General features: G+C 38.1%; 1 protein-coding gene across 2 annotated transcripts in view; it reads right to left on the reverse strand.

Annotated features, from left to right (window-relative positions):
• The window catches only part of XPO7 (exportin 7), a 90,128-nt gene that overhangs the window by 5,663 nt on the left and 61,596 nt on the right, over positions 1–22,869 (reverse strand). For both annotated transcript variants that reach the window (XM_072634943.1, XM_072634942.1), the window contains exons 7-24: positions 21,823–21,988; positions 21,113–21,186; positions 19,853–19,972; positions 18,409–18,555; positions 14,244–14,416; positions 12,506–12,699; positions 12,011–12,116; positions 9,972–10,107; positions 9,407–9,480; positions 8,292–8,372; positions 7,594–7,657; positions 7,013–7,121; positions 6,407–6,513; positions 4,417–4,505; positions 3,543–3,650; positions 2,410–2,492; positions 1,465–1,679; positions 73–211 (exon numbers count right to left, since the gene is read on the reverse strand). In XM_072634943.1, coding sequence (XP_072491044.1) covers positions 73–211; positions 1,465–1,679; positions 2,410–2,492; positions 3,543–3,650; positions 4,417–4,505; positions 6,407–6,513; positions 7,013–7,121; positions 7,594–7,657; positions 8,292–8,372; positions 9,407–9,480; positions 9,972–10,107; positions 12,011–12,116; positions 12,506–12,699; positions 14,244–14,416; positions 18,409–18,555; positions 19,853–19,972; positions 21,113–21,186; positions 21,823–21,988 — 2,185 coding nt within the window. The remainder of the gene's footprint in view (positions 1–72; positions 212–1,464; positions 1,680–2,409; positions 2,493–3,542; positions 3,651–4,416; positions 4,506–6,406; positions 6,514–7,012; positions 7,122–7,593; positions 7,658–8,291; positions 8,373–9,406; positions 9,481–9,971; positions 10,108–12,010; positions 12,117–12,505; positions 12,700–14,243; positions 14,417–18,408; positions 18,556–19,852; positions 19,973–21,112; positions 21,187–21,822; positions 21,989–22,869) is intronic.

Genomic DNA, 22,869 nt, shown 5'->3' on the forward strand with positions numbered 1-22,869 from the left:
CTCTATCACCATACAAGGTGGGCTCTGAATGAAGAATATGTGCACTCTTGTTGAAAGACCCCAGGTATCTACCTAGTGCAGTGAGTCCTTCAGAAATGGAAGAAAGAATATACATGATAACATGGGGTTCCAGGCTGGCAATAAAGTTCATATGGTCCTGGGTGAGGACTTCCAGTAATGAATAGTATGACTGACTGAGCTTGGGGTAATCCTGTGGGCAAAAAGACAGATAAAAGTCAATTGAGGGCAATGAACAACTTCAATAAAATTGCAGAATACAAAAGTCATCAATTCCTCTATACTAACAAGCTTCAGGATAAAAAGCCAGAAAGAAAAAATACAATTTAAAATAACTACAAAATACACATGAACACCTGAAAGCCGACACACTAGAACAAAGGTGTGACTAGCATTGGCTGACTTAAAGCTATTACAAAGCATCAGTCGCCCAAAACGACTTGGTTTTGGTAATCATAACAACATGGGAGGTAGAGGTAAGTAGTCTGACAGAAAAAAACAGGTATAAACTAGCATTTTAACAACACATCATAGTACATGAATCCCAAATATTAAGTGCTCTACATGGTGTAGTTAGGAGGGAAAGTCATAACCAAATGAAGGAGAAATAATCACAAAATATAGAATTTTTATTATATAGGAAAACATTTCTGCATTAAACACCTCTGACAAAACCCAGTATAGTCTTAAGACCTATGGGGAAATGATACAGCTATATAAGACTAAGAGCAACTCCCTAAAAGATTTAGAGTGTAAAGATTATGAACAGACTGCAAAGGAAAGAACGCAAACTGGCAATTGCTATATGAAAAAAACCCCTTCAAATCACTAATAATTAGAGAATAAAAAACCCCAAAAAACCTCAAACTTAGGTTTCACCTCACACATCAAAAATTTCAAAGGCAATAAAAGAAATAGCTACCACTTAAAGGTGCACTACAAAGATAGGTACACTAAAATATTGGGTGGAGCTACTAATGGCAACTTCTAAAAATCATTCTGAATTATGTTTTAAAGACTACTAAACTGCTTATATTTTCAGGTCCAGGGATATACTGGCATATTCCCCAAGTATGTGAGTGACAGATGGGCACCCCATGTACAAAAATCTTTGTAGGTGAATTCTTTGTAGTAGGAAAAAACTGGAAACAAAAAGGGTTTCCGTTGACTGGGGAATGACTGAACAAACTGGTATTGAATGTTGTGGACTGGGATTTGACTGTAAGAAATGAGAATTAAAAGAAACATGAGTAGACTTTATATGAACTGATACAAGATATGGTGCTGGGGTGAGGAAAATTTACTGATACTTAACTGAAGTATAAAGAACACAAAACATAGTTAACTTATATGAATAAAAATGAAAACAGTTAATCCTAACTCTAGGTGGAGAAAGGTTGAATGAAAGTGAAGGCCTAGACTCTACCAGTACAATTTAGGCCTTACCAGGAGGTCACTATGTGGGATAGAGAGGAGCAGCTTGATGAAGGTCTGTAAAGCATTGTCCAATGCATCATCTCCATAGAGACGGAAGACCCCAAAGTTGACGTAGCTTCCACTGAGGGCAGCCTTCAACATGGAAAAGCAGATGGAGATGCCCTTGAGCTTCAGAGCATAGACCTGATCCTTTGGGACTTCTCCTAGTGTCAGGATGCGATTTCCTGAGTGCACAAACACATAAAACATATGTAAGACACAGAATACTTGGCATTTAAGTCCCTGGCCTGGTCACTCCAGAGAAAGTCACGGAAACTAAGAGAAGAATTTTAACAAGTATCTTTATCCAAAATGCAAATTGGCTAAATGTAATAATGATTAAGCTAAGGATATATTGCTGAGGTGAGTAAGCAAGGTTATTCTCTCTTTTCCATATCTGACTGGGTGGTACATTTCTCCATTCTTGGTCTAATTACTAACTACACATTGAAAGGAAATCAGCTTCTAGACACAGACATTAAACTTATGACTGTGAATGAGGGAGGGTTCTTGCTCGGATATCTTTGCAAGTCCACTACACCTTTCTGTTCCTGGTATTCCTCCAATCATCAGGAACCCAATATTTGGGGGTATTATCCCCCCAAAACTGCTAAGCCACTCTGTACCTTCCTTTTCTTATTTAGAATGTTGGACAATTCTTAGATGCCTCTGTTTGTTGCCTTTGCCCCAAGGCATTATGTAACAAAGTTTCTTAGGACCAGTCCTATTCACCTGTGTCATCTAGACTGCCTTGCACATAGCGAGCACTTCAGAAATATCTGATAACTCAAATTAGATAAATCCCTGGGAATGTCAGCCTAGCTCTCAGTCAGGCTAAAGCTTATATTTTCTGCTTGCCATTCTGTAGTCAAACTATAATCCTCTCAGGAGGCAAAGCTGTTCCACTGTACCTACCATATGTAGTTATCATTTTGCTGGTTTCCCGGAAGAGTAAAATGCCATTTGGGGAGGAGACATCAAACTGAAGTCGTTGGGACCTGAGCAGAGAATATGGGAGACTGTTGAGTCAAGTGTGGTGCTAGAGAGGTCAATGTAACTTTAAGAAGTCCTGCCACTCCTCACCCTTCCACCCTCCAAACTGTATCCTATCCTGTCTTGGGTGCTTTGGAAAAGCTTATTATTGGACTTCCTGGATTAGTTTTTAGTGTATTAGGACATATACACAGGACACAGAATCTGGGGTTAGGCCCATCTCCTTCCCCTCAAAGAAAAAGTTTAATGAGCTCAATGGTGTGGAACCAGGTATGCTACTTGTATACTGAAGGATGTGACATTAGATATTCTGCCTTTCACTCAAATTGAAAAGACAAGAAGGAGACAGAAAACACTGTTCTTTCTTTAGTCTCTGATAGTCATTTAATAGCACCTTTAAATTTAAAGACATGATTTCATTCATCGTGGTTTCTGTGGCAAGTACGAGTGTGCATAGGTGTTTAAAGTGGTAGAGGTTGCCCAGAGACTATTCTTAATAGAACTAAAGAATGGGACTTGCTCAAGGTCAAAAAGGAAGTCAGAGCTTGAAGCCAAAGTTAAAAATCTTTTGAGTTCCTAACTGCTCACTACACCATATTCCTTTTTTCTGCTCTATACCATGGTGAAAGATCTTCTGACTCAAATAAATAAAAAAGGGACTATCTCCTCTGTTTATGGATTGCCTGTTATCTCACAGATACTTGGTAGTTAATAATTAAATCCTCTTGTTTTCAGTTTGGTCAAACTTCTATTCCTGAACTAAGATTTCTGATCTTACTTCTTTTGATAAAAGCCTGTCGTAAGCCTGCTAATTAGGACAGTTTTAACTGGTGAAGATTTTTATGTGTTTGCTGATGTCTCTACTAGGATCAATGTAGTGTGTGATTAGGTAGGTTTTTCTTTTATCTAGAGGAGAGACGATATGAGTGAAGGGATAGGAAATAATAGGTTAGCTTTTAGAGAGTGAATCCTAAAGTACACACAAAGTCTGCCTGGGGCATCAGAAGAAGCAATTTACCTTGAGATTTACTCTGTGACTTTCCTTTCAAGCTTACCTGTTATGTACCAATTCAGCCATCAGTTTGAGTACAGGTGTAGTACAGGCTGGGTCATGGTACCAAAGTTCAATTGCCCTCTGAAGGATTGGCATGTAAGATGGGTACCTGTAAGTAGTAAGCTAAGGAAGCCTCCTTTGGGCACTATTTCAAAAGGCCCCAGATTTAAAACGATTTTCTGAGCATCTGCCAAAGAAAAAGGAAGGGTCCAACAACAAATTTCGCCAGACTCACGTTTCTCTGGTTTGTGAACAATAAACCAATACAGCAAACTCACATTAAAAGACAACTAATTTACAAAATATATTATTAATTTACATAGTTTCTTCCCCAAAGAGCTCAAAGTTCTTAAATTCTCATTTATCTTCATATCACTTCAGTGAGATGACTAAGAGAACCAGCTATTCTCTTGATTTGAAGTTTAGGTGCCTTATTTTCATCAAATACATTATTTGTTCAAGGTCACAATTTGAAGTAAAGCCAGAACTAGAACTCAGGCTTTCTAATTGGATCTTTCCACTGAATGGTCTTACATATCTTTTCTTAGTAACTTGTAACTCTTATTTGAAGTGAAATGTGCGTGGAAATGTCTCAAGGTAAGACTGTTGAGGTACACATGCACTTACTCATCTTGAGCCTAACAGAAGTCTGAGTGGCTTATTTACCCACCCTCCGAACTTACTGACTACATTAAGTAATACCAAACTACCTGTTCTTCAACAGATTATATATAGAATGCTTCCTGTGAATACAGGAAAATTCCTCACCACCCCATCATTACTGACACACAAAGCCTACCCCAATTCTACCCTATGGAAGAAATAGCCTTTAGTCAATTCTCACTGTAGACCAATTCCCTTCCGTGTCAGGATACATCCATTCAAACAACATCATGAAGCTGGTCTTCGCATTGAAGGCAAAAGCTATTCCCCTCAGATCTCTTACTAGGCCCACTAGAGTTCGCTGTAGCAAAAAACAGAGGTATGATCATTATTTTTAATGAAGATAAAACCATTGGGGATTTAATGTTTCCACAGTCAAATTCTCTTTACTATAAAAATTTTTCTTTCCCTATCATTTTCATTTATGTGTCAGCATAAGGAAATCATCTAGCTTTAGAGAACTTACTTGCATTTATGTAAGTGCTAAGGAAATGGAGTTAATTCCCCAGTTCTAAAATAGCTGAAATGAATTACTTTAACTGAAAATAATACAAATTTTAAGATTACAAATAAGTGTCATGTGTGAAAATGGGAGAGTTAAATGATCAATTCAGTACAAGAGTAGAAAAGCTATATTTTCCAAAACCTGGTTGCTTTCCTGACTATATAATGGCACAAAGCACTGTTACATCATGACACGCTGTTGGCATCAAGAGCCATTCCATACCACATAAAAGAGTTAAATGTGTATCAAAGTCTTTTTAAGTTCATGTGTTTGAAAGCAGGGTTATCTCTAAGCATCTTCAGCATTTACATAATTAAAGACTGTATGAAATAGAAGGGATCTTAGAGTTCCTCCCTCCAATCTAATCCTCACTTTCTAGATGAGGAAACAGGCTCAAAGAGAACTGACTTGCTCAAGGCTCCTCAGTTAATGACAGTACTAGAACAAGTCAGGTCTCCAAATTAGTTCACAGTCTAGCGTTTCTCTATACGGTACTGCTTTTTTGGTCTATCAGTGGGCATGAAGCCCCTATCAAAATACTCAAAAAATACTGCAAATCACCAGAGAGTCCAGAAGGAATTGTGCCCTTGGGGCAGGATGACTCAACCAAATAATGTTTCTCAAGTAGATCTAGCTACAAGCTTAGCTTTAAGGAAACAATGGGTAGGCCAAGGCTACCCCTGGGTTTATGTGACAGGCCCAAATTAAAAGCTAAGAAGTGGCCAACCTGAAAGATTTCATTTATAGTGATAAAGACAGAAGAGCCACTAGGTAGTTCTGAGAGCCTTTTGTAGGAAAGGAGTGGGTAACAGCAATGATTCTTTAGGCTACTTCTTTTCTAGTATTACCAGAGCTGTTCTATCAGCTGGGGCTACAGCAGCAAGACCTATATTTCATTAAAATTACCTTAACAAAATTTTTAATACTGGGGCAGGTTTGTTACCTTAAATGCTAATACAATCGATTAGAACTCAGTACCAATACTTCAAAAAATAAAGTACAGTGTGGAGAGGATTACTGATACTGACATGACTCGCCTGCTACCACTGATGATTAAAACGAAATGGCTTTATGAATATGAAGAAAAAGATACCAGGGATATATCTGCAAAAGTAAATGATCTTTTTCCTGGACCATGGCTTACTGTCACTTATGCTTAGCCCTGGTGCCTGTAATATCAGAAACAGGAGCAGTAATACAAACTCGCATTTATATAGCGCTTTAAAGGTTTGCACAGCACTCTCCTTACAATAACCTTCCCATTTTACATAGAGGGAAACTGAGGCTCAGAGAGATGGTAAACTTGCCAAAAGCCACACTGCCAGAGTTGGAATTTGAAACCAATTCTTCTAAAAGCAGTAGAAACTATAAAGAATCTTTAGAGTGATAAGGTCCTAGTGTTTAAACTGGGATGCTGAGGTTGCTCTGGGTTAAGTGACAAGGTGGGTAAGTAGTAAAATAATAAAGAAAAATTAAGAGATGACAATTCTCTAAAGTTGTAAGAAGTAAAATCTAACATGAACATTGCCAATATTCATATACAATAACTATGGATGGCCATGGGAAAACCCTAGGTCACTGATTAAAAACCACTGGATATATGACAGAAGGTCTGTTATTGTCTGCAGTGATGCCTAACTTAATCCCTCGTCCAATGAATACCTTCAAATCCAACTGATCAATGAGAGAAGACTCACCTTTGCTTCCTGTTCATTGAAAGTATTGGTGCTAAACATCTGGGCAACAGCTTCAAATGCTGCTGTAAGAGGCAACATGAACTGCTCATATTGATCCTCATCCTCCCCTAGGAGTGAAGAAAAACCCAAAAGTGTCAGCCCCCTGCCAACAATTCAATCCCGCACTGTCATGAACACATAAAAAACAGGATGGGATAGGAGAACTTAGCAGCCTCAGGCTATCTTTAGAGGTGCCCTTTACCTCTAAGTAGGACACTCCTATAGGATTTGGTACCAATTAAAGAAGGAAAAGTCTATGTGAAATATAAAGGGAAAAGCTGCCAGACCTTGCTTGCAAGCCTCCTAGCCTCCCTACAAGTAAGAGACTTTTAAAAATCATTGCTCATCAGAAGAAAATTTCAAGGACATATGTTTATCTTTCAGTTACATGGAGCTATATTATAGCATTTCAAATTTCCTTCCTCCTCTGGCTAAATGACCTTGCCATTTCAGGAAGCTTTCTGTTAACGTGGATAGAAAACACCTTACAAATTCAGTGCTTCCTATGTCCAGAACACAATATAAAACAATGAGAATTTAAGGAACCCCTAGGATTAACTGTAGTACCTAAATCCACCATGAGGAGGCGCCCAAGTGCCGTGTAGAATGTAGTTCGACACCGCATGTCTGTCAGGTTGGACTGATTGTTAATACCCAAAAATGAAAAGTGCTCGCTCTATTAAAGAAAAGGAACAAATCAAATAGATGAGTTGCATGAGTTAAGACAGTTTACAAGCCAAGAGCCTTGGAATCTGTGAGACCTTTGCAGCTGACAGCCACCTGAACATTTTTAAGGAATTGGTGGTTGTTACTTTTTGCTACTTGCAGCTAATTTATCAGCAGAGAAAGTTAACGCCAGAGATTTTTGCGTGCTTAGATTTACCACCTTCAAGGAGTAGTTCCACACAGTGCCTTTTACTGTGGTGATGGCAATGAATTCTCGACACCCCCAGCACTTCATAGGTGCTTAATAAATGCTTGCTGAGGGATTACACATCTTTTAAATATTCTTTATAATTTGGGAATGTAAATTAGGAACTACTATTGCTGCAGCATAGCATCAAGTAACTCCACTCTGAAGGTGACTCCAGCGTGTGCGTAGGGTCTGCAGGTCAGACAGACCTGGTAGAAGGAAAGAAGATACTCACCGTGTGATTGTTCAGCATAAACTGTACTGCGCTAAGTTTCACCAACTTCCTCACACTGCTGTACGTAGAGACGAGAGAGAGAGGAGTCAAGGAAAAAGTAAGTGGAGCTAGGGTAAAGAAACTGGATAATTGAAATCCTGTATCTAAAATATCTGACTGTATCAGTATAAAAAACAGAAAAATTCAAGGCTGCCTGGCCCATGTATATTTAAACTTTATTGTCCAAGAGTAGAATGCTGACAAGACTCCCTGTCACATTTTTCTGGAGAGGAAAAGCAAGGCTTTCTTTTTGCAATAACATTGATTGAGGCAAAGCAAGTCTTAAAAGTTCTAATAGTCTGAAATCCAAGAGGGCTGGATAACTTGTTCTCTATCCTTCCTGCAGAGATACCTAACTAGGATTCTGCCAATGAATTGAAAGGGCAACCTAGGGAAAGCCATGGCCGTGGAAATACGTACTAAAATTCCAAGAAATGGCAGGAAGAAACCTACATTAAATAGTTTGTTCCCTTTTTGTGAGCTGGAATTTTCTTCTGTTTGGCTATTTATCTTTTGCTGCTACAAAAATATCTGAGTTTGCACTAAACTTTAACTAGGACCAAATGAGTGGATGGCCACAATTTGTAATTGTGAGGCATGCTGCTATTTGTGTTATGTGCACAGGATTGAGGTACTAGAGACATGAATAAAAAGGATATCCGATGGAGAGGTCATTGAGAAGCTGTAGTGTCTTAGAGGTGATCGGTTCACAGCGGCCCCAGTACTTCAAGTTGGTGATGCTAAGAACAAAACAAAACACAAAAAAACAAACCTTTTACTTTCTTTGCTGCCTAGAGGAAGGAACTAGGGGAAAATTATCCATCAAAAGTCTCTTCCAACAATTCACAGACATCACAACCACAAAATATGGGTATAAAGTCACTGTACTTACATTTGATGACTACAAAATTATCCTCAGATAATCTTCACTACTTGGTTCCAAAGCTATACTGGCCCATACCCAGGCCCTTGGAATTCTGGGGCACTCCAGGGCTGATTTCTGCAGCAAGGGTAAGAGATTGCTGCGGCAGTGATAACACGCAGATGTATACAATTCTACACCTGCACCATCCACTGTCAGCTGCAGAATTCTAGTAGCCCTTGCTTCTTGATTCCTGATTGGAAGAGTCCTTTAGACCCACCTTGTTTGGTTTAATTTTGTCTGAACCAGCACATGTGTTTGAGTGTGGTTTGGGAAGGGAAGAAGGCAAAATGCCATCCTATACACAGCCCTGGGTGTGATTATTTGGCTCCTGACACGTGGTTCAAGAAACAGCTCCTAGAAATGTCACCAAAGGGCACAAAAATAAGGTTGTCTTTTCAATCTAAAGAAAACGGCCAATGAAGTTCCACTTCAGGGTTGGGTTCAATTAACAGTATTAGATTTCAAAGAAGGAGGTCCATTTTGAGGTGAGTCTTAACTGGCTGAAAAATCAGCAAGTATGAACCCCTGGTAAAGACCATAAACACTGACTGGGTATGTGCCCATTTAAGTAATAACAAGTGACAGTTTTCATTTGTGTCCCTAACGCCAAAGTGAGAGTCTATAGTGGATGAAATTAAATTCCCTTCTGGGCAACCCTGGAATGCTCTGGGGCCGGGCCACATCTCTAAACACAATCTGTCACACATTCAGATGCACAATGCTCTGACGCAAAACAATCAAGGCTGAAAGACCAAAGCACTGGCAACACATTGCCAGGATCACAAATTAACTGTTGCAACAGGAAGTGCATTGGCCTGACTCCTGTTGTTGGCAAGCTCCAACACTTACATTTTTCCTATGAAGACGCTCAGGACCATGGTCTCATCATTTAAGCCCAAGACTTCTGAGAGTCGGCGATACAGCTGGTTGTTAAAAGAGTGAAAGAAAAAAGGGCAGCAGGGAGAGAGGAGTCAAAATATTCACATTCATTCACCAACACTTTCTTTTAGACCTAAGGATGGGAGGGGCATGAAGGGTTATGTTGAAATATCTCACCTGCTGAAAGGGTGAGCAGGTCTTTTTGCACTGGCACACTGAAACATCCTACCCAAGCTGACAATGCCCTAATTCTGAAGGAGGCCTGCTCAAATCTTACTCTTTGCCACCCAGATATATATATACATATATACATATACATATATATATATATATAAATAAATCCCCATACTTGGGGCTTGTTGGGCACATCTTCTTTGACAGAAGTTGAGAATGCTGAGCAGACTTTCAGAATTCAGAAGCCTTAAGAGTGGAAGTCTGCTCTCAGTCTGGTACCTAGTCTTGAGGATGTCACCAGCCCCCACCTAAATTGGGAGTCCCAAAGGGGGAAGCTATGCTGGTGGGCAGTGGTTGTTACCTTGGAGGATTTCTGCACCTGGTCCCCAATGTAGATCTTACGGAACTGTTCAAAGAAGCTCAGCATGGCTAGCTCTAGCTTCTCATTCCCTGCCTGGGCCAAGCGAGAGTCTGTCAGGTTCATCAGCTGGAGTACCCTAGAGGTAGAGAAGCAATGACTTTCTCAATAGCAATAAGTCCTGGATGTTCTAGGAGACATAATCTACTCTGAAATACCTTAAGATTATTTGCCAGTCTTAAAAGAACTACTTTTCAGATTTTGGGCTCTGTTGAGGGAAGTAAATTCTCCATTGATGCCCTATAAGCAGGTACTTTAATCCAGGAATGAATAAGCAGCTAGATACTAATACCTCCCATTATTTAAGAGGTAGCATGGTATTGTGAATATGAAGTAGTCTAGAAAAATCAAGAAAACCTAGATTCAAGTTTTATGTGACACACACTGATTGTGTAAACCTGGGCAAGTCACTTTAAACTTCAAGTGCCCAGGCAACTCTCTTAAGAAAAGTTGCCTATTCTGAATAGTGTGCTAGTGCTTTAGCATTGGGTTAACATATGGGATTCAGACATTTAGGTTCTAATGACACTGATGCACTAGAGATGTAGAAGGAACACAGCTCTGTAAGTAACTGCCACAACTGTATTTTCACATTCTCTTTTTTTTTCCCCTCAGGGAGGCAGGGTAGCTTGTATCAAATGTTGCAGTTTATATTGTGGAATAGATCATTGGTTATGATATAATAGAAAATCTTGGTTATTCAGAAAAAAAAGAGAAATTGCCGGTTTGGACTGGTAAAGTTTCCTCATTCAAATTCCCTCCACCAATGAAGTCATGGGTGTGAACAAAAACAGAAACACTTAATATTTCTTAAAACAAACTCTTGAGCAGAACACTGTAGTATAATGGGAAAAAGGCAATGGCTAACAGTTAAAGACACTTGAGTTCTGCCAAATCAGCTATTTCTGCCACTAATAAGCTCTCTCACCTTAGGTTAAGACCCTTTCCCTTTCTGGGTCTCATTTTCTTTCTCTCAAAATTACGTGAGTGGACTGTATTATCTTTTAAGGTCTCTTCTTTCAAACTCCAAATTTTCACGTATGCGCATCCCTTGAATTTGGCTACAGAATCATAAAGATACATAAATTCCCTTCCCTAACTTCCAAAAAAGTGCCACAAGATAATGAAACTGAACTCATCACACTTATGAAGCTGAAGGCAAAATAAAAGAGCATATGAAAATAAGTTGTAGCTACAGAAGGAGAAAGAAGTAGGATTTCTAGAAGGTACCCCTAAACTACAAAGTGGACTTTCAAGTGTGGTGTTTGACGAGCCTGTCTTAAGACCAAATAATCCTAAAACACTATGTTGGAATGTAGCCCTCTCCAATGAAACCAATGTTTAGGGATGTGCATTTAAGTCTCTATTTTATTACAAGTTTTCAGAGTTACTAATATGACGACATTTCTGGCTCAGTTCAGTGGAGAAGTCATTAAACATTTTTGCGACTGATTATTTGTAAAATGAGAATCCCAGTTAAATGAACTCATCAGAAATCTTGTAAGCAGGAAACTGTATGGCCTGTTTGGATTTATGGTCATAGATCAACGGACCAACAGACAGGCCAATGATCTTAATTCTAGAGGCACCCATAGAACAGTGACAATCTCTTAGAAGTATTTCCTGTTAGTATTTTATGTCAATCCAATAACAGGTCCACATATCAACTTCACCTAACATTTTTTGGTGCCCTTGAACAGACTAGAAGCCAGGCTCCATTTTGGCATTTCTAATACTATATTAACAGGTCCCTGGTTCAGCCTTCCTTATGAGACCATATATGTTCCACAAACTGTAGTTGGGACTCTGCTTACATCTGAACTCTACCACCACCACTACCACTACCACCACTATTACTACTATCTGCTTCACTAGCTCATTTGCAAGGAGTGAGGAAGAAAGCCATAGAAGAAGCAGGTTGTCACAGCTGCCTTACAACTCAGAAGAGATGCTGCAGAATGGGAGTCTGAGAAAGCACTTACCGACAGACCAGTTCCCCATCCATGGCATCTTGCTCATCTGTGCTCGCAAATGAAACACGGCCACCGATCACTGCACCAATAATGTAAACCAGCCATGTTAGCCGTCCTGCAATGGAAAAAAGCAATGTTAATACAACTTTCTTTCAGTGACCAGGGCCAAAAAGAGATTTCCCAACATACACTTTTTTTTGGCTACTTTGAGACACTGAACTGACTGATCTTGGGAAATGTGTGTTGTTTTTTTTTTTTTTTAGCAACAGTAATATTTCAGGGTCTATAAAAGCCTTGCTTTAGTCAAATGAAATTTGAAATTTCTCTAGAGTTTATGTTCCACTTGACTAAAAATATTTCTTCTGGTGTACAGATGAAACTGATTAACAGAGACCCTTCTGAAGAGAAAAGAAATGCAGTATTAGAAAAGGAGTCCTGATTGCATGCTCAATCCCATTAAAGGTCATGTAGCCAGTTTTGGAAGATCCTGCTTGAAGCACTCACCTTCTTGCACTGCGATATCCATGGGGCTGGCACTGGCACTCTGGAGCAGCTCCTGATACGACTGGGCTGACTGGTCAAACAACTGGACAAGGAGTGCACATGTCTTCTCATATTCACAGCGACCAATTGTAGACAGTTGATCCAACTGCTGTTGGACCAGGCCTGTATCATCCAGCGGGTCTTCCAGACCATCTCTGTACTCAATAAAAGGGAAGATAGCCCAGATAATGTCAATTCTCTACCTGCAGCCATTTTCCCCATCACTTAGAGATCCTAATCATTAAACCATACAAAGCAGAAAAGTGGAAAGAAAGCAAATAGCCTTTACTCTGAAAACATGTTCACTTGTACATTTTGTTTAATGCATTACCAAAATCTCCCTTGTTATCCCTCTATTTTCCTTACCAATCTTTCCATATAACAATTTTTTAAAGAAAAAAAAGAGGAAGAGGAATGAATCCTCCCTTCTCCTGAAAACTGATCAATACAGTGAAAAAGTTGGAAAACATATTGAATGCTCCACACTCATGGACCTCTTCTCTCTGTGAAGGAGTGAGGCAGGGCCATTTTCTCCTATCTCTCATCTTTGAAGCTAAACATAGCTAATTGCTTGACTTTTTACTCTTGCCTGCCCTGATCTTTTGAGAGTTGGTTATTCCATTCCATCTTAAGTTTCCTCTTCTGTAAAAATGAGGAGATTGGACTAGATAATTGTTAAGGTCCTTTCAGCCCCAAGATTCTGTGACTAAAACTCTGATGATCACTGGAATATAAGACTTTTGGCCCTCAGTCACAATAAACCCTGACTTACTAGTTCCTACCTTAATCCCTTGACTCTGTATATTGGCTTGTGAAAGCCTCTTAACACACCTGTCCAGCCCTAATTTCAAATCTAATTACCCTGTCTTGGGGCTGCCTATTTCCTATCAAATGAGAGAATATTTGTAAGAGTGCTTACTTAACACAGTGCCTGGCAAATAGCTGGCCCTTAATAAATGTTTCACTTCCTTCCCTCTCTTCCCTATCACCAACACCAAGACCACAGCTACGTAACATTAATCGAATTTGCACCTGAACAAGCTAAGATACTGAGAGAAAATCAAAAGCTAAGTCTCGAGAGTCCAAGAGAATTCCACTTAGTAGCAATCAACCTGCAATAGGAAGGTTCTCCCAGATGAAGAACTATTTCATTTTATAAAATGTCTTTCTGATGGGGTTTGCATCTTCTTCAATCACAGTCATGGCTGTTTTTGGATGTTTTTCAGTGATCCTGGAGTTAGAAGTGACATAAGATCTTGTGAGGAAATAAAACTCTTACTTAAATCTTAAAAAAATTTAGACCTTTAGGGCTTTGATATTTAATACCTATATTGTACATAATGTGTTTTTTATTTCAACTTTGCTCTACAAATGTTTCTCCCATGTGAAAAGAGAATTTGTAGAAGATTTTGTTGATATCTTTTATCTTCAAAGAAAAAGCCATGCCTGGTGAAAAAGTAGAAAAACCAGGGGGATAATGAAGAATAAATAGCTATCCTCTCAAAAAGTATGACATCAAGTACCATGTTAGTTCTATTTTTTTCTTGAAACAAAAGGAAAAATAAGGCTTTAGTTGTATTAGCCATAATTATGACTCAAGCTTTTTTTTGGGGGGGGCGAGGGCAGGGGGGTGACATAGTAGACTTCAGGTATCAGACAGGCTGTGGGTAGGATAATTAGGGTGACTCAGCTCCCTTACCTTAGGATGATATGCACAGACTCCAAGCGTGATGTGATGTAGGCTTTGGTGACTTCAGGGGTATAGGTTTCCAGCATGTGGGGTTCTGTGGCTTTGACATAGGGTACAGAGGCAGCCAGTCGCTGCCACAGACTCAGGAGATAATGCACACTATTTGGGGCAAATTCCCAGTGCTAAGGAGAATCAAAAGGTGGAAGGATTATTTTTACTTTTTTGAATAATAACAGATTGGCCACATGCTGCAACAAAGGGAATATAAGTTGTTTTTTTTTTTTTTAAGGATGCCTTTCCCCAACCTTTGCTCTCTGTGAAGCATATAGTTTAATAACTCCCTTCATTTTAATAAAAAGCACTGTGTTGGGAGATACACATTGTGTTGGGGATACAAAGATGAAAAACAGCAGTTTTTGCCCTCAAAAAAACTTAAAACCAATATAATATGGTATATGAGCCTACTTTTAAAAAAATAAAGGAAACAGTTGCTCTATAGCTCTTTTCCTCTCACTCTCTCAGGTGAGAACTTCTAAGAGGGTTAGGGGCTTATCTTAGTGTTCCCCAAAGTCCCACAAATGCAATCTTTTACTTTTCTTCAATCTCTCCCTGACCACCTGATGCTCCCCTACTATCTATAAACATGTTCATATCTCTCTTCTCCTTAAAAAGACTCTTACTTAATATCCATCCTTATTAGCAATCAATCTACATCTCTTCTCCCTTTCACAGCTAAACTTCTTGAAAAGGCCATATATGATAAAAAACAGTTAACTCCACTTACTTTCATCTCATACTCTTTTTAATTCTCTATAGTCTGGTTTCTCTGATCTCATTATTTAATTGAAACTACTCTCCCCAAACTTACTAACACTCTCAACTGCCAAATCTAATGGTCCTTTCTTAATTTTCATCCTTACTGACTTCTCTTTGTTGCCTCTGACACAGATGATCACCTTCTTCTCCTTGAGACTCTTTTCTCTCTAGGGTTCTGTGACATGAGTATCCTGGTTCTCCACCTACCTATTTGGCAATTCCTTCTCAGTGTTCTTTGTTGCAACTTCAGGTCAAGTTTAATAACAGTGGATTTCCTCCAGGGTTCTATCTTAAGCCCTTTTCTCTTCTATACTATTTTCCTTGGTGATCTTGGGGGATTCAATTAGCATCTCTATGCTAATGATTTTCAAAACTATGTATTAGACTTAACCTCTACTCTCATATCTTCAACTGCTCATTAGATATCTTGAACTGAACGTCCTAGACATCTTAAACTTGACATATCCAAAACTGAATTAGTTATCGTTTCCCTCAAAATCTCCCCTATTACTGTTTAGTATATCACCATCCCCCCAGCCAAGTCTCCAAATTTAAGTGGCATCTTCAATTACTCTCTTACCCCACATATCCAGTCAAGTGCTGTCATTTCCACCTTCTCAACATTTCTTATATTATGTCCCCTGTTTTGATACTACCAGAACCATGGCATAGGCCCTTATCATTTCACATCTGTAAGGCTGATGTAGTCTGCTGGTTGGTCTCTTTTTCCTAAGTCTCTCCCCACCACAATCCATTCTCTACTTGGCTATCAAAGAGCTCTTCCTAAAATTGGGGTCTGATTATATCACCATTATAATCAATTTCAGTGGCTCCTTGTCACCTCCAGGAACATATATAAAATCCTGTTTGCCTTTTAAAGCCCTTCATAATCTGGCCCCTTCCTACCTTTTCAGTCTTTTTAGACTTTACTCCTTTCTATGATCCGGTGACTTTGGCCTCCATGGTGTTCCTTGAACAAGATACTCCATTGCCCTTTATTTCGTATATCCTGTTTACCCCTAGCTGTCTGCTTATTAGACTGTGAATTCCTTGAAGGAATGGGTTGCTTTTCTCTTCTTTGTATCCTCAGTGCTTGGCACAATGACTAGTACACAGGAGGTGCTTAATAAATACTCTATGACTAACCTGGCTGTGGCAATCTAATTGAACTAGAATCTCCTCTATTTAAATCCTCTGGTTCTAATCTTTATGTCTTGGCCACGTGAGGGAATCCTATCTTAGATGGTTTAAAAGATAATTTTTAAGCTTTCTTTCTGTTCCTACCACCTGACCACCCTATGTTAAGCAAACTAGGATAAAAATAAATTTGACTTGAAGACTGTTATATATTTATTAAATGATAACCTTAGAGCAAAACCAAAGTTCCATCTCTGTTAAGACCTCTATATTTTTTAAGTTTCTTTGCTGGTTACATATTTCATAGCTGAAAGGAAAACTTTTACTAAATATAACCAAACCCAGGAGTAATTTTTGTACTGCCAATTATTAAGTAATAAATATTAAAAACATATTAAAAATTAGGGAATGAGGAGTGAGAAGGTGGTTTTATCTATTGTCAGTCTTTATAACAAAAGCAATATAGCATACTTCAGAATAAAGCACCTGAAGATGAAAGAAAATATACCATTCAAGTGAGGTTCCTTTTGCTCAATTCTCCATGGACTACATGTAGCACTTCCAAAGGAGTCAAAATAAAACTTCAAAGGAAGTACAGATAAGGGTTCCACTTCAAAGTTATTAACCACCATATTTTTCTGATTAAAAGATCATTAATGGATATTTTAACTGATAAGTACTTAAGAAAATAAATGAAAGATACAACTTTTTCAGCACTTCTTCAAGAGACTCAGTTCCCCTCCCACCCTGACTTAAATTGCTACACTGTGCATTTGATTATGTGAGCTATGACACTGGTAAAATGACATAGTAGTTAGGACTCTTTTAGAAAAGGTATTACTTAGCCTAAATACTCAAAAGAGGACTTCTTTGGTTAGTAATACCTCCCCCATCCTGTACATTACTACTTCCACTTAAGGGAATCTTAATTAATAACTTGCAGAACTGATGTGGGATAATAAAATTGTAACATATTATGTCCTGATAAAAACATTATATTACTTCAAGTTAATTTATCAGTATTATTATATGTATGCACGTATTATGACCAAATGTTTTTCTTTGGGAACATATATTAACTTAAAATTGAAAACATTGAAAATGCTTTCCCTCTCCCATTACATATATTTGAGGAAAACCCTGTTCAAAGTGAAGCAAAATTAGACAAATTAAGACTCCAACAGTGTTAGAGGCAAAAAAGAGCATTTCTGATTCAAATTAAGTTTTTTTTTTTTAAACAAACAAGAAAGGTATAATAAAAATTAGCATTTATTGATGTAAAGTAAAAAATCGGATGCAGGAAGTCTATATGAAAAGGAACAACTAAGATAACAGCTGTCATTTTCACATATGTCAGGTTTGATTGGAGAACACAGTGGGAATATAAATTCTTGTTTTTAGTTAATGAAAGGCACTTCCTTGTTTACCTATTCAAGTTTTATTTACTGGCATTTTACTTGAAAACAAATGCCCACACACAAGCACTGACTGACAGCACCTCCCTTAGCCTCTTGTCCCCTCTAACTGGAAGGCTAGAGGGCAGAGTACCAAACTCCTCCCAGCGTCTTCCTTTATAGAAGGCAGAAACTGGGCTATGCTGTTCAATCTATTCTGCACATGCTTCTCTGTATGGTCTCTACTCCACACAACAAGACAACCGTGACCCTCTTTCCTGTTTTGTCTTAGCTTAGCACCACGCTTGACAGAGAGTAGGGGTTTAATAAATGTTTACAAGACTGGATGGCCCAAAAATACTTTAGGAAATCCAGAGTCTCACACAATATCTTTAGAGATCATCATTTAAATTGTTTTAATACCAATGAAGCTAGCTCTAAATTACTGTTTAATGAGGAATAATACAGTCAAAATTTAGTGATCTTCAACCTCTTACATCACCACATTCTCACCCCAATAAATTGAATTTGAATGTCTTTTTCATTTTCTCTGTTCATTCTCTAGAATTATCTCCAGAAAATGAAGCGTAAGTGAAAATGCGGGAAATTAAAAGGCTAAAATAACCACCAAACCGGTCCCTGAAAAACAAATTGGTTGAATCCTCCAAATCAAATGTAGTTGTGAGGGGAAATGAGTTCACCATGCCCTTGGGTTGGTCAGTCTTTGAGTGGGTAAAAAAAGTGGGTGGTATTCCTACAAAGGTAAAATCAATTAGCAGCAGAAGAACACTGTAGACAAGGAGAAAGGAATAAAATCCAAAGCAAACCTGTAAGCTTGTCACTGTGAAGTTGGCTATTAACCGGATAACCTCAGGGTAGTTTTCTACCTTTACCAATTCTCCCAGTTGATAGTTACTTTTCAATCTGGCCAGAAGTCTGCAAAACTCATGGTAATTGTTTGGGTCTGACAAACTCTGAAGGGAGGAGAGAAGGAAAAGAAAGTTTGAGTGTCATGTACTTCAACTCCTAGTATTGTACAGTAAATGTGTGGAGTTTCTTTGGAGGGGGATGATGGAGAGGGGGAAGGGCAGAGGTAGGAAGTGAGAGTGAATGTTTTTAATTCCTGAGATGAATCTTTATCCAGAACATCTTATATTTACACAGTGCAAAAATACTTTTTTTTGATGACTTTCACATCAATTATGTCAAGTAAAGATCACCTTCAGATAAATGAAAGGCGACTTTTACTAATTCCATTATGCAGATGAGGAAAAACTGATTCACTTAAATTAAGGTTAGGAGGCTTGTCTAAAGTTATAATGATTACTAATGACATACTTGGGACAAAGGACCATTTCTCTAGGTCACAAAAAATTAATTTACATTATCTGTCAAGTGAAGTACTAAGCACAGCAAATAGATACAAAGTTAGAGAATGTTTCATTAACAAGAGAATGGGCAGAGTTTGGTATTTTAGGATGAAACCTTTATCTCCTTCCAGCATACTACTAGTTAAAGTAGATTAGGAATGGAGAAAAAGCATATCTGAAAGCAAAAAAAAATTACTAATGCAGGAGCATGGCATAGTGGAAAGGGGGCTGGCTAGACTTGGATTTACGAGAGAACGGAGTTGAAATCCTGCTTGATTTGTATGGGTCACTTAATCTTTCTAAGTCTTAGTTTCCTCATTTGTAAAAAAAAAAAAAAAAAAAAAAGTCAGTATGAAGTCAGTAATATTTACCACATAGGGCAGCAAGAAGGACCAAATGAGATGTTTGTAAGGAGTTCTGCAAATCTAAAGGCACTATATAAAGTCAGCTATGAGGTTATATATATAAGGTTACTATGCTAATAGTCTCAATTTTGGCTAAAATGGTTCCTTCCTTTAAAATTTAGCGCTATAATAATTTACCATGATAATCAGAGTTATCCATTCCCTCCCCAAGTTCCTCACATCATGCAGAGTAAGAGAACTCAAGCATATCCATGCTTGGAAGCAAGCATACTTTAGCAGGTATTAAACATACAATCTGGCTCACAACACTCCTGACTGCAGCCTGAACCAGAAGAAAATGTAATTGGGAAATATTTAACAAAATAAATAAAAGTACAATAAAACAAATGTGTTAATTCGTGTTTTTTAAAATCAACATACAGCCCACTAGAGTCTTCTATGTGGTTTAGGGGCTCCATTTCTAAGTTTGACACCACTGTACTGGAGAATTTCAGATTCACTCTTTTTTAGTCTATTGCCAAATGTGGCACTCTCACCTGTGGATTTTCCAGTATTCGCTTAACACCATCAACAAGATGAGAGAGAAACTTTGCCCTTTCTGCATTATTAAACAGGGACCTGCGGACTGAAGCAATTTGTACTAAACAGGATAGGACCTAAAAACAGAAAAGGAAAGAAATTAATCAGAAAAAAAGAACTGAAGATAGTACAACTGGTTATTTTACTCACATACTCTTAACTAAAGAAGCCTTCCTCATCTCTAATAATGGCATCTATTTTATACCTCATTGGGCTCTCCAATTTTAATGGCATAGAAAGATCAAGACTGGTATAACTCAGGCTATCCGGGCAGTTTTATTATGAGATAGGAACATTAGAACCAAGTTGTTCATAGCTGCTAATTAGATTCACTGTTCCCTGCCCAGTTTAATAGTTCCTCTCTTGTTCTTGCCGATGTACATATTTAATGCTTTAAAACTCCAAGCAATTAATAGCTTAATTGCTTTAGATTTCTGCTTAAGGGCCTATGTTTTTCTTTTTAGCAAACCTTTTTGTACTTTATCAACCTTAGCTAAGTTGCAGTGTAAAGACATATCCATAAAAAAGCACATCATTTCTACCTGCACTGAATTAACATTTCTGTGACAGATATAGCTTTTTGGCAACCTGGAAAAGCATAAAGGTATCCAGGAGCCTTAGTTCCATTGTGGAAACAATGAAAAACAGTAGATATTTCATCATGTAGCTATAAAATTCTCCTTCCTTTGCTATTTGGTGTCTATGTATGTGAACAAATAAAACTTTAGGACTTGAAGAAGTCTGTCCAGGTTAAGGATTGTTCTAAAAGGACAGCATGTCATTTACAAGCAGTTTCCATACTGCTTGTGTAGGCATCCAAATTTGGCCCCAGGGTATACCTTTCACCCATTATTTCTATAATGTATGTCTGAAGAAATCAGTCTGATTTTTAATAGTCCAACTATGGAAGAAGAGGTACTTTACTTCACAGCAATGTGAGGTACAAGTTAAACTCAGATTTAATAATGGTACTTAAAACAAAACAAAACAAAACACAGACCATCTTCAGTGTCTGGTTGATTGACAAATATTTTACATTCAGGCTTAATTGGCCTAAAGTAAGTTTAATCACATCTTTCTAACAAACACGTTTTCAACAGGGTTTATCCCTGGTCTAACTATATCACCTTGAAGCAAATGCCTTGAAAGATATTTGAATAAGGCTCACTCATCAATGCTGACGACCTTTGTTTTTAGGGACTGATGTCCTGACTTACCAGAGGTGAAAATGAAGGAGGGATGGAATGATACAGGTCAAAAAACAGCTGCAGGGTGGAAGAATCTAAGAATGCTAAAACAAACAGAAAAAAGCACTTTACTAAATATGTTTGCATCATTGTTTGTTGGAATACTTCTGGCAATATATGCAAATATACCCTTATGCTTACTCAAGATGGTAAAAAAAATTTTGAGGGCAGAAATGTTTATTCCCATAGAAGGTAAACAAAGCTAAATTAGACTTCTTAGATCCCTTAAGAAATAGATTTAAGACTGATAATAGAGGAGCAAGCAAAATGGCATTAAGGGATCTATTAAAATGATGCTGAAGAGAAAGGATTTTCATATGTTCAGAAATATAAATAGACAAGATCTTAAGACACTATAAAAAATCATAAATGAGAAATACAACTCCCTAAAATGATTAATGCAGAAGGTTAATCAAACATCTCTAGAGCTGTCACCCCTTAAAGAAATCCTCTCTAAGAAGGTCACATGTAAAGGTTTCCTTCTCACGAGCCATCTCTGGTTTCTTTTTGCTGGCATAATTCTTTCTTGTTCTCTATGAGAAGCTACAGGCCCCAATTTTCCCCCTCAGATTTTAAGGATTTCCACCGGAGAAGATGCTTGAATGGTTTTGTCAGTACTGTGTCTCAGAAACAGATCCATTTCAGGTGATGAGGTTGTTTTCCAATTCTCTAATTGTTACCTGATCTCCAACTAGTGGGAATTTGTACTGTGCACAGGTCATCTGAGGACTCATCTGTTGATGTGCCGATAAAATCAAAGTTTAGGCAGTTATGGGTGAGTTTGAGCAGTTGCATGAGCAAACCATGCTGACTCTCATCATTCAAATTCAGGTTTTTTCCTGAAGCCTGTAAAGATCAGGAGATTTTAAACATATACAAAACAAGTAGTTGAGATTGAAAGAATATTCCCATTTCAGCAGATCAAAGTTATTTCCCCACAAAGAACATATTTATACACGGATAAATAATCATTCAGTTTTACACAAAATCTATCCTTTTTGTGGACAGAATAGTCACCACTTGCTAACACTCTTGGTTAAAGGGGAGAAAACAAATAGCAAGATGAACTCAGGAAACCCAAGTGATGCCAATGCTGACAAAACTGACCCATCAGCCAAAAGTTGTGGTTCCTTACCTACCACTTCAGTTACCATACCATTATCACTACCTACCAGGGCAGGTGTTGCCATGGGGGGAAAGTGGGGGAGGGAAGAGGGGAGACAATAATGAAATGTTGCTCAGGGAACTCATACTATCTGAAGGGTGGTAGAGAAATTCTCATGTTTGGTAAATCTTTTTTTATAAGCATGGGCATCTTTAACCAACCCTTGCAGAAAAGGAAGTGTTAGGCAACATTAAATTAAGTTAGAATTTAGATTCCCTTTTTAAAAAGACATGTCAAACTCCAAAGACTGTACACTAGATTTTTCTGTTGACTTAATGAACAAGAGAAATTCTGAATCATAGTATGATACCAAGTGAATTCATTTGTGGGCCAAAAGCCAGTTAGCTCCTGGCAGGTCTAATATTGGGGATGGAATTGTAAACTTGTCTTAAAAAAAAAGTCCCTCAGCTAACTGCACATCCTTTTCTGATGATACAATTTTGCCAAGAGTATTAGTATCCAAAATAGGGAAAGTTTTGAGTTCAAGACACATAGCTAAAGAGGTAAATGGTAACAGGAGTTCATGAGAGTGACAGTATCCATACATTTCAGTCACTGCTTT

Source organism: Notamacropus eugenii, chromosome 1, assembly GCF_028372415.1.
Source record: "Notamacropus eugenii isolate mMacEug1 chromosome 1, mMacEug1.pri_v2, whole genome shotgun sequence".
In the NCBI taxonomy this organism is placed as follows: domain Eukaryota; kingdom Metazoa; phylum Chordata; class Mammalia; order Diprotodontia; family Macropodidae; genus Notamacropus; species Notamacropus eugenii.